The following is a 12,936-nucleotide window of genomic DNA, read 5'->3' as shown; positions in this document are numbered from 1 at the left end:
TGACTGTACTCGTGCTGTTTTTACATTTCTGTCCAATAAAAATTTAAAAAGGGTAAGTACTAAAGTAAAGTAAAACTAACTCCAAATTGTACTTAAGTACAGTACTTGTACATGTACTTAGTTAGTTACACCACTGGTCTATTGTACTATTGAGGAAGTGATGTGAACTTGAACACGTCTTCTATTTTGCTGAAGAAGTTCTAATAAACTGACTGAAGAAAAGAGACAGTTCATTCACCATTGTGCAACGGGAAAATAAGTAATAAATGATACAAAGTCCAGTTGTAATCCAAAGTTAATAAGTCATTAACCCATGATATGTCATGTAAATGATGTCATTCATTATGAATCTATGTGTGGAAGCCTCTGATGGAAAGTAATTACATGTATATAAAACATGTATTGAAGATTACTGGCAACATTGTTTAAGTGTACAATTAGTAAAACATAAAAAGTGGATAAAAGCAAACTCAGCATTATATATTTACACTATGTATAATATTTAATTATTATCATTGTGCAGGGAACAATGTAGCATAGACAAAAGTTTGACTTTTACACACATATTTTTATAAATGATTAAATCGAATAACCGTTGACACACAATACCCTATTGACACATTGAGGAGTAAGACATTACACCAGTGGTTCTCAAACTTTTCAGGCCGCGACCTCCCAGAATAATCATATTTGAACTGGGGACCCCCCAAGATAATATTTGAACTGGGGACCCCCCAAAATAATATTTGAACTGGGGACCCCTGAAAAGAATCATATTTGAACAGAGGACCACCCACCCTGACAAGCACTTGGAATTGCAGGAGTGGAAGCATTACATTTAGTGTAACTCCATTAATATTGTGAAAATAGCAGATCTACAAGCTCACAAAGCCTCGCGTTGCAAGGGGTTGTGAGCATGTAGATATTTGCATGCAGCTATTTTCAAATTTTCTGTCTCTAAGTCAGGTAATATTTGGCCAATGTTTGACCAGTTTTTATAGTATAGTTTGTTGATTACTTTTGACGCAGTAATGCCATGTTTTATTTGATTTTTTAAGAGGTATTCAATAGGTCTTAAAAGTCCTTAAATTGTCACTTTAGAAATGTGCAGATACCCTGTATACACTATACATACTGTATGTTGTTTACTGTTGAGTGAGAAAACAATGTTGCACATTAAGCATATCATCATCATTTGGGGACCCCCTGGGGGTCCAGACCCACAGTTTGAGAACCACTACATTTAGTATAACCAATGTACACAGACTGACAGAGGGCTCTGTAGTAATATCAACAAGATAACAGGGCATACTGTATAATGATTGTCTGCAGCAGGCTTATTAAAGAAATGCAATGAGCGGAACACAATGGATTGATTGATCATGATGTTGTAGTATACTGTACACATCATTCTTACACATGCTTTATCTAGAAGAGAAAATCTATCATCAAATGAAGAAAACAAAGTTTTTAACTGAGTATCATCATCAGTATTCTTAACATGTCTACCATGTCTTACACAGCTCTGCTGTATCTCCATAGTAACAAGGCCCTATCCCTGGATAGAGAGGTTGTGTGAACGTGGTTTGAACTGTGTGTAGGAGGGTCATTGTGTCAGAAACACTGTAGAAGGACAGAGTACCTGCCTTGTGGTCCAGGTACACCCCCACTCTGGAGGAGAGAGGCCCTGACACTTTAGTGTTAACACTGTTGTGTTTGAACAGGTAGTCTTTACCAGAGCACCATAAACACCAGGATTTATCATTGTATCCAAAGTAGGTTTGTCTGCTGATGTCTTTATAACAGACTGCTATATAAACCCCTTTACCACTCCACTCTACTTCCCAGTAACAACGTTCAGACAGACCCTCTGTACACATCACCTGAAAGCTAGTAAATCTCTCTGCATGATCAGGGTAAGGTTGTTGTTGTTGTGTAAAAGTCACCTTCCTCTTCTCCTCTGACAGGGAGAGCATTGTGCTTATTGTGTTCATGTCCAGAGACAGAGGAGAGGAATCTGTGAGAACACACGACAAAAGAGAATTCAAACCTCATGAACCTTATTGTGTTTAGAGTTAGTCTCTCAGATCAAACTCATTAGAGCTTTAAATAACAACATATCAGAATGAAACTTCAACGTTCAGAACCTGCATCAACATGGACTCACAGTGTAAAAAGTCCTTTCTGGTCTGAGGCTCCGCTGGATGTAAAACATCAACTGGAGACACAAGAAAACAGTAAAGGTCATCATGACATTGTAAAGGATTTCTATGTCCACACAAAGGGTCAAATCCAATAGACTTTACTGCTGACTTCAGGCATGTAAAACATACAGCGTGAGCCTACGGGAGGTCACAACATACGACTGACGTAAAAGACAACAGGCCTGCTTTACGGCAGTGTCGTAACGTAGCTCTCTTAAAGGCACAGTCACATATATAGCATATGACAAGACATCATACTGAAGAATGGATTAAACTGAAGTTCCAAGGGTTTTGTCAAAAAGTTTCAAGCTATTATAGCTTGATAGTAATCATTGCTATTATATAGTGTTTGTTCAGTAACAGCTGTCTCCCCAGCTCTTCAGAAAATACATTTTCAGGTGGGTTTCACATTTCATTCAATCAGGAGAGAGCACTCCTCAAGATAATTTATTAAGAACGAAAATATAATAAAAATGATAATAAATAATAATAAATATTATATGGTGCATTTATATACTGTAGCGGGTGACATGAAACACAGGTCACACTAATCTACTGCCCGCCATACTACAGGCTTTAGTAGCCTTCCCAGACATACTTCCACCTGTACAAACTGTTTCAACAATTACAAATGTACTGTACAGTATAGGGGCCGGTTAAAACACAATAAAGACATTTAAATCTAACCCTTCTTCTTCTTTCGTGTAACGTCAGAGGTCCAACTCTGTGTCGTGTAGCCATGCCCGCATCTCTGGTCCAAGGTCGAAGAGGCTGGCTTCCGAGGGTGGTCTATATAAGGGACAGATGGTGATTCAATCTAACCCTAACCTCTCCTTTGAGAAATATTCTTGCTTAAATTCTTCAATGTTTCTGTCCAATCTGACAGACAGCCAACCTGTGTACCATCAGTCTGCTCCAGTTCAAATATCTCCAGTTGCCTTCTGACTTCATCAATCCATGTTTACTATGATGGCTGGTTAGAAAAACAAGAAACACATTTAAATCTCACCTCTCTTTGATATCTCTGGCCAAGTTGTCTTCAGGATGTTGTCTAGTTGGTCTCTCAGACCAGACACCACATCAATCACATCTGTGAAGGACCTCACAGGACAGATGACCACACTGGGTGAGACTGGAGATCCACTGGAACTGGAGAGAGACTGGAAACTCTGGAGAGAGACAAGTAAACCAGTATAGACAGGGATGGAAGATCATAAAACCAAGAGATCAATAAATTGGTACATTGACCACACACACACACACACACACACACACACACACACACACACGGCCACACGCACACAAATGATGATTTAATTTGTCTCTAATTCTCATGCAAATAATTGCGATTAACAATGTGATTGTGTTTTTGGTATTGAATATATAAATAAAAAATATACATTTCCGTTCCAATCTATGAACACAAATTGTACAGGGCAGATATTGAATAATTTTATACTTTCAAAATATTTGACAAAATAGTGGAAATAGACAATCTACAATCTACAAGCTCAGAAGCTGATCTTGTAGATCTGCTATTTTTGGAAAATGTTTACAATTATGACAATTGTGGAAAATAATTGTGATTATCTCAAATAATTGTGATTAGGCAATTATGTAATAATTGTGACAGGCCTAATTCTGACAATATTATTGTGGTCTGTACTCCACAACTACTGTATCTAGCAACTATATTAGTATTAGTAACTACCAGCATTAATAATGTCATGTTATGTAATATACTATGATGTAATAATAATATGACATGATGGAATGAGATGAAAGAGATGAAATATGAAGCTGATTTCTCCTAAATGAGTCAAAATCAAACAGTAAAATGCCATGTGTGGAACCTGAATGAAAGTGATGATGTCATCAGTGTTGGACAGCTCCTCCAGGTCAGCATGTCTCCTCTCCAGCTGCTCCATGTGGTCCTCCAGCTGCCTCAGGAGAGCCTCAGTCTGAGCCACTGCAGTCTGCTGCTGATCTCTGATCAGTTCTTTAAGCTCACTGCGTCTTCTCTCAATGGAGACCATCATCTCACTGAAGATCCTGTCACTGGCCTCCACTGCTGCTTCTGCAGAGCTCTGCTTCACACACACACACACACACACACACACACACACACACACACACACACACACACACACACACACACACACACACACACACACACACGCACACGCACACGCACAAAGGAAGAAAGAAACTCTTAGTTATAAGTTCTCATGTAAGTGTAGAACTTTGTGGGGAATACATTCAGTCACAACATAAGTATTGTTGGCCATTCCAGAAGTTCCATGATATGATGGATTCTTTACTGTCACTGTTCTTTACTGTCATTCTGGGTACTTTAGTGCAGGGACCCCCAGGGGTCCTTCAGGGGGTTCCAGGGGGTCCCCCCAAAAATCTGTTAATATACCATCAACATCTGTTTAACCAAAAAATCTGTTTAACCACTTAAAATAGCCTAAAATTCTACAAGTTCACAACACACGGCGAACGTTGTGATGCGTTGTGAGCTTGTAGATCTGCTATTTTCAAGAACATCTTGATAGAATGTGAAAACATTTGAATAACTTTGTAACATTTTAACAACACAAATCTTATATGTGGATTGCTGGCACATACATATTTTCAAATGTGGGTCTGCAGCCAAATACATATTAATTGGGGGTCCTTGACATGAAAAGGCTTGAGAACCACTTCTTTAGTGCTTCTGATGACACAAGGCACTGTGTCATCCATATACAGTAGCATCACAGTAAACACAAGAACAAGAACTATTATCATAACATCAGCTCACGTTCAGGGCCTCCATGACCCGTCTCAGGTCTTTCAGCTCCTTCTTTTTCTCCTGGATCTTCTGCTGGACTTCCTCCTGCATTGTCACCAGCTGTTTCTTTAAGAAACAGGAAGAGACAGTTTGGCTTGTAAACAAAGCACATTTTCAAGTCGGGATACCAATTCTATCCAATCAGGAGAAAGAGAACTCATACAGGATACGAGGTAAAAACAAGTGAGATTTGGATCCACACATCATCTTAAATCAACTTGGTAACTTCCTCAAAATACACTTTTGCAGGGAAGATGAATTAACTCATTCAATCTGGGAACGCATCTGTGTCATTTTAGATTTTATCCAAATAGCAGATCTACAAGCTTGTAGATCTGCTATTTTAGAAAAATCTTTAACATTTGTACAAATCTTTGAATACATTTTTGGAAACAACATTTTTAACTCAAATCTTTGCTTCTGGGGGTCCCTGGAACAACATATTTTGATGGGGATCGGCGGCCTAAAACAACATTTTGGGGAGTCCTTGACAAGAAAAGGTTTGAGTGCCACTGATATAGCAACAATAGTTTTTCAGATAATGAAGACATTTGTTGAGACATATGACAGTTACAAATGTTCGCTTTAAGAAATATGTATTAAAAGATTTGCACAAATCTTCACGATTTTTCAAAATGAGCAGATCTACAAGCTCATAGCGCTGCACTCGGTGCCACGCTATGAGCATGTGTATCTGCTATTTTTGAATAGCCAAAGATATCTAAAATGACAGAGAAGCATTCCCAGATTGAATGGGTTACCATATGAAAAGTGATCAATCTCGTCTGTTTTTCATTGGGTCCAAAGGAGTGTACTTCATCCTTTAATACTTGTTATTGTACAACACCCTGGTTTGTGCTTTTAATGTCTCTGACATGGTCATTTAGTTCTGCTTCTTTAAAACATGATCTCTCTTATGATTTGTCTTCAAGTGATGGTGGTCCTACCTGTTTCTCTGCCTTCTCTGCAGCAGCTGACACCGTGTCATGGCCCTTATGTTCATCCATGGTGCACAGATAGCAGATACACTGGCGGTCTGTGCGACAGAACACCTCCATCAGCTTGTCATGACTGGAGCACATCTTCTCCTGCAGTTTGTTGGTGGCTGGGACCAGCTTGTGCTTCTTCAACGCAGGAACATTGTAGTGAGGCTGGAGGTGAGTCTCACAGTAAGAGACCAGACACACCACACAAGACATGAGAGCTTTGTGACGTCTGGCTCCGGTGCAGAAATCACAGGCCACGTCTGCTGGACCGGCGTACAGCAGAGCAGCAGAGACAGAAGACTGCTGACCTCCTGTACTGCTCAGCTTCATCACAACCTGGAAGTAAAGAGAAGAGGAGGGGTGGTCACTCACTGATGACAAATACAACACAGTCATTGTGAGGTTCATGGTGATAAACACAGTGAGACATTACAGGTATTAGTTCATCTAGTAAGATCATTGTAACATTATCTGAACACTGTGGTTCTGAACTTTGCATTCCATAAAGTTGATTTATTTACAGTATGTTGTAAAAATGTAAGCATTTAGTAGAAGCTGTTAGAACTAGAAGATGAATGACATGGCAAGAATAGGGACGCTAGAGTTTAATGATTAACCAGTGACTAATACAGTCAAAGATCAGAGTAAATTACCCTAGTCAACAAAATGACAGCATAAGGTAAGTACTGTAGACTGCAAAGAAACAAAGATAATATCACACCTAGCATCTGTTTCAATGTGCTAATAAACTAAACTAAACTAAACTAAACTAGACTAAAGAGTGACAAGACCAGGAGTCAGATTCGAATTTGGGTCTTTGCGTGGTTTGAGTGGTTCTCAAACCTTCTCATGTCAAGGACCCCCAAATCAATATGTATTTGTCCACGAACCCCCATCTGAAAATATTTTGTGCCAGGGACCCCCACACAAGATTTATGTTGTTAAAATGTTTAAAAAGATTGCATATCGTGTTGTGATGCATTGTGAGCTTGTAGATCAGCAATTTTCAAATAGCTGATGTATAGGGTTACAGTGGTTAAACAGACTGTGATGCTCTATTAACACATTTTATTGGGGTCCCCAGGTGGAACCCCCTCATGGACCCCTGGGGGTCCCCAGACTCCACTTTGAGAACCACTGGTCTAACATGCTATCTAAATAATATTCTTAGTATTTGTGGACAATATCAACATACATAACATAACGTGTAGTAAATAACCAACATATAGTATACCATCTATCACAATAGTCAACAAGGAACATGTAGTTTAATGTGTGGTTGTAACTTGTAAGGTCATCTCACCTCAGCCAGCAAGGTGTTCTTCCTCAGAACAGGTCTGGGACTGAAGCTCTCTCTGCACTGGGGACAGCTGTAGACTCCAGTCTCATCATACTGGTCCCAGTAACCCTCAATACAGCTTCTACAGTAACTGTGTCCACACTGTAGAGTCACTGGTTCCTTTAGAAGGTCCAGACAGACAGAACAACAGCAGAACTGGTCCTGGTCCAGCTCACATGTCTGTTGCTTCTCCTGCTGTTCTGCCATTTGACTGACAACCACGCTCACACTGAGAGAAAACACACAACACTCTGGTTTACTCTGAAGAGAGACTGAGAGAGAAACACACAACAGCTCTGAGTTTCGTTTCTTCTGAAGAGAGACTGAGAGAGAAAACAACAGCTCTGAGTTTCGTTTCTTCTGAAGAGAAGTGGGAGAGGCAAAGGGAGGGACTTCCTGGATGTTTGCAAGAGGCAGTGGTTTTAAAGAGACAGTTTGTGTAGCACAAACAGGTTCAGCTTGTGGTTGAACGTTGTACAGCTGGACTCTCACACTACACCATCATTCCCTGTGGAAAAGCCTGGTGGTGGTGACACAAGGTTACAAGATAATCAGGGGTATTTATTTGGGGTAGAGTATGGCAGAAAATTTGTATTTTAGTAAAATATCTCGACTTTCTCACTAGTTCCACACTCTCTCCACTTCCTCCAGACTCCAGTGAGCTCATATATTATAGTGAAACACTCTAATATCCTCTAGGATTACAAATAAGTCATGGCAAGACAGGAGAGCTTGATCATAATAAAGGGGAAACCTGAAAATTACACAAGGTTGACATCTGGTGGCTAAGTGATGCCTTATACAGTAGCTGTTGTGTCATTGCTTGACATCTGCATTATATATTTTTTTGTCCCCTCACTTCAGTTGCACCTGAAGTGTTCATGGAATTATTCATTGTGTGTTATTTCAGGAAACAAGATACATATTTCACCAGCTGCATTGTCAAATTGAATGATGAATGAATTCCATTCAGTATTGTGACCTCAGTGGACAGGACAGTGGTACAGTCGACTGGACCTTTGGTTTAACAGCTTTAACTGTCAGGGGACACAAATGCATCTTCTGAGTTGCCTTTCATCCTATCAAGTGTAGCCTATAGTTGATACTTTAGACAGTAAATGTTCTACATTGCACAATAGTTTTTTTAATAGGCATGATGCATCTGCCATCATTTTTGAAATATGTATATCCAGGGAATCAGTTTCTGATATATAATCATTGTCTAATTTACATGCATATGTCACCATATGAGATTGTTTGATTGAACTATTTTGTCTTTGGAAACAACCCCCCCCCCCACTACAGTAATTCATAGCTGTGTTATGTACATGGTCCAGATGAAAAAGCTCAGAACACACAAGTTTCAAATTATACCCACTTTTAGGCACTTGCTGTTGGTTTACATGGAATAGAAAAGCATTTATAGGTATACAGACCAAATTGTAGGCTTATAATATTTCATTGTACAGTCTCTTACCTCCTAGTGTATAATTACAACTTAATAAAAGGTCAGCATTCAAGGAGGAAATGGACTACAGTAACTCTCTGTTCTACAGCAGAACGGTCAACACCTCATGTGCTTTGACAGCAAAGCAACAGACAATATGCAAGCATAATGCTACTGTATTCTGGAAGGAAAACAAGGAACCATTCATTAAAAACACTCTCAGACCTCTGAATAAGACCTCATAATAATCACTAGCTTTCCCTTTCCAAGCCTCACTGTGTCAATCTTTTCCAGTGAGAAGTGCATGTATTTGTTAAACTAAAAATTAATAAATACATAAAATAAGATAAAATCAAATAAACAATAGTGTGAATGCAAAGTTGCATGGGATTTAAAACGTTAGGGATTAAAAACGCCCCAATCTCAATGGGCTTTTTACACAAAAAATTACCTGGAAAAGGTTGGCTATGGCCGTTTTTAGCCCAGTGGTTTTGGTGCAAAACAAATGCTTGCAATGGATTCAGAATCATAAAAACACCCTAGTTTGACCCCTCACATGCTACTTAAAACAGAATATTTTTTTAACGTTTTCCACGCATAAGGTTATGGTGGGTTCCCCAACTTTCAGCAGCTGTCAAAAATTCCCCTAGGGAAACTGCATTTCAGTCTTTATGAGATGTGTTACTAGACACTTTTACAAACACATTGGTGAAGACATTTCTTGGTAAGGAATTTATTCCAAGATATTTTTAATATCCCCTGACTATTGCAACAAGCAACTACTTGGGAACCATTATCCCCAATGGCAGTTGCAAGGAGTTGCATTGGTGCGGTCTGGCCTTTACACAAGAAAATAAGAGACGAGTTAGGGGTATATAGATGGGGGGGGGGGAGGTTCTTGTGTTGTTCCAGTGAACAAACATTGAATTAATTGCCGTGTTCTCAGATACTATGTTTTACCAAATCAAAGAATTGCAGTAGTACAGTAGGTCATGAATCATGACAGGGCAATGTGAAAGATATTAACCTTTTGAATTTGAAACATTTCTTTGGCTCATATCAGGAATTACCTTTGGGTATGTCTCTTTAATGTGTCCCTGTAGCTACAACTAAAGAGGGATCCTTTATAAACACATTGGTGAAGAAATTTCTTGGTAAGGAATTTATTCCAAGATTTGACATTATTCTGATAATATTCCCTGACTACAAGGAGTTGCAAGGAGTTGCATTGGTGTGGACTGGCCTTAACTTATAGCTACTATTTTCAGATTGACATGGAAGCATAAACCATACGCCCAAATGCATACAGTGTATGCTATTCAAAATTAAACACTTTATTTTTTCCAACGCCAATTGTGGCAATTCTTCATTCTTCTTCATTCTTCATAAGTAGAAAACAATATACAAAATAAAGCAGCATTTTGAGATTTACATGGACCGTACAAACACCACTGTTAACTCTTGGTGCAAAATGTAAATCTGCTAGTGTTTGAGGGGATAATTTGTTAGGTGATGGAGTTTAAAGAAACTAAGACTGGTCTGCAAAAAAAGACCCAGATCAAAACATGCTTTTCAAGTATGGTCCTTGTAGCCCAACACCAGGTGTAGCTCATGTACAAAAAGTCATAGAACTGCAGTCCATTCTGTTATCACAGGAACTGGTCCTTAGTTCAGCATAAATCATCACTGCTATAAACGGTCACTGTAATATTCAACGTTCATTAACCATATCAACCCTATCGTCCCTTTCCTGGATTAACATTAGGCAAAGAAAATAATGTGTCAAAAATAGGCAAACGTTTGTCGAAAATAGGTGAACATTTGGCAAAAATAGCAAATCTACAAGCTCAAAATGCGGTGCAAGATGATTTGTATTTATATTAGGATAAATTTGCGCGACTGTAAAGACCAAACGGAAGTGGGGAGGAGGCTTCACATCCGCTTTATATTCTGCTCATGATCAGAACTTCCGAGTCCCAGACTGTGTGACCGGAAACATTAGAAAATTGTGGGAGGCAACAGTCTGGCCACGCGAGACTATACAACCATGTACCGTATAAGGCATTGGTTCTCAAAGTGTGGTCCGGGGACCCCCAGGGGTCCTTGAGAGAGTTCCAGGGGGTCCCCAGCTAAATGATGGATAGTTAGGAACCAAATGGACCCTCAGGGTCTGCAACTCTGAGTGTGAACAAATGGAACCTAATGGACCTTAACAGGTCCATTTGGTTCCATTTATACACTCAGAGTTAAATTAACATTGATTTTACAATATAAATTGGGGTCCCAGAGATAGAAATGCCATTAAATGGGGGTCTGTACCCTAATGCATGTCAAATTGGGGGTCCTTGACATTAAAATGGCTGAGAATCACTGCTAGAGCCGTAAAACTCTTCTCTTATGGGGGTCCCTGGCATATCTTTTCAAATGGGGGTCCGTGGGCTAATAAGTGTCAATGTGGGGGTCCTTGACATGAAAAAGTTTGAGAACCACTGGTATAAGGTTTAAGTGGTTTAAGACGTGAGAGTAAATATTCAAATGTACATGCTCTGGGCAGCAGAGTTCTATGACTGCCACTGGCCATACTTTTTAGAAAAACTAAATTTGGTACTTTTGTTTCATGGCATTAGAGATGATGTCCGATCTCTACATCACCATTGGCTGAGATTGTGGCAACTTGTGCAATCTCCTCTGGGGTTGTGACAGGCTTGGACAGCTTCTTCAGCAGGTTGATCACAGCATCCACAGCCATCATCATGACGCCATGACGGATCTCCACCAGGATGGCTGTGTCAAAGCCCTCCTTGGCGATGATGGCACGTGCCAGGACCGTGCCATGTCCGTGGCCGTGCCATCACCAGCCTCCTCGTTGGTGTTGTTGGCCACGTCCTGCACCAGCTTGGCGCCAATGTTCTTATATCTGCTCTGCTCCATCATCACATAATGTGTGTGGCCAGTGGCCACAGTCACACCATACTTGGGTCACCTATGGGCTACCCCAGCCTTGCTGAGACCCCATGGTGACAGCAACAGCATCGGCAAGCAGATCTTTGTCCTTTTCGTAGGCAAAAGTGTGTTGACAAAAAAATTGCAAACTAAATAAATGACGGCAGCCTTTTCCTTTATGTGTGGGTGTTTGTGTGTAAGTCAATATACAAGTAGTATGTGTGTGGTTGATTTTCTATGTGTGTCTTTATCTTTGTGTGTGTGTGTGTGTGTGTGTGTGTGTGTGTGTGTGTGTGTGTGTGTGTGTGTGTGTGTGTGTGTGTGTGTGTGTGTGTGTGTGTGTGTGTGTGTTTATGACAGTGGTCCTTGGTATACTGTACAGTTGGTAGACCGTCCTGCTCAGAGCTGGCCCGACGTTCCTGAAAAACCAAAACACAAAAGTAACAAGGGTAATGTTGAGGTGTGCATGGTCAAGCCACATGGCTGCCAAACTTGACAACATCTTACATCATCTACAGTAGGACACTGTTTCCTTACCTGCTTCTCGATTATTCGTTTATAAGTCGGTTATTGGTTCTAACTATCGGTTCCGACATATTTTCGGTTAATCTTCCCAGCCCTACTCTGAGCCTAAAGACCATACATTATGGGCGTGCCAGCTTGTTCACAAAATGCTTCATGGGAATTGTAGGAATGCACAGAAGGACTGTATTGTCAAACAAATAAATATATATATAATACAATGCAGCACAAAGCATAACAATGGAATTGAATCAAAAATTAATCCTGCAAACCTTTTGAGTTTCCCGTATCGGATAGAAGAGAGGAGTTTCTCTTTCTCTGCTTCACTCCTGCATTGTTCATAGGCTGTGAGAAGACTGGAGAGAGAGAGAGAGAGAGAGAGAGAGAGAGAGAGAGAGAGAGAGAGAGAGAGAGAGAGAGAGAGAAAGACAGAGAGAGAGAGACAGAGAGACAGACAGACAGACAGACAGACAGAGAGAGAAAGAAAAACAGAGAATAAGTGATTACCTGTTCATTACCTCTTTTGTCTCTTTTACATGAGCAATGAATTGTTATATACTGTAGGTCAGGGAAACTGTCATAAATGGGACTTCTTTTGTTTTCCAGTAGTCATAGTTCAAATGTGAGCACTCCCCACTGGAATAAGAAATCCATGACAG

At 40.0% G+C, this 12,936-nt stretch overlaps 1 protein-coding gene across 1 annotated transcript; it reads right to left on the bottom strand.

Annotated features, from left to right (window-relative positions):
• Positions 1-476: 476 nt before the first annotated feature.
• Positions 477-11,567, bottom strand: LOC308101567 (tripartite motif-containing protein 16-like; the record flags this gene model as incomplete). The annotated part of the gene is made up of 7 exons (XM_080450988.1): positions 477-2,017; positions 2,168-2,228; positions 4,064-4,321; positions 5,994-6,362; positions 7,330-7,594; positions 7,858-7,885; positions 11,465-11,567. The coding sequence occupies 7 exons, from the start codon at positions 11,565-11,567 to the stop codon at positions 1,506-1,508; spliced, it is 1,596 nt and encodes a 531-aa protein (XP_080307114.1). The 3' UTR covers positions 477-1,505.
• Positions 11,568-12,936: the final 1,369 nt, after the last annotated feature.

The sequence above is a fragment of the Gymnoscopelus braueri genome, assembly GCF_963280865.1.
Source record: "Gymnoscopelus braueri genome assembly, chromosome: 15".
NCBI lineage: Eukaryota > Metazoa > Chordata > Actinopteri > Myctophiformes > Myctophidae > Gymnoscopelus > Gymnoscopelus braueri.
This window is presented reverse-complemented; position numbering and strand designations above follow the sequence as displayed.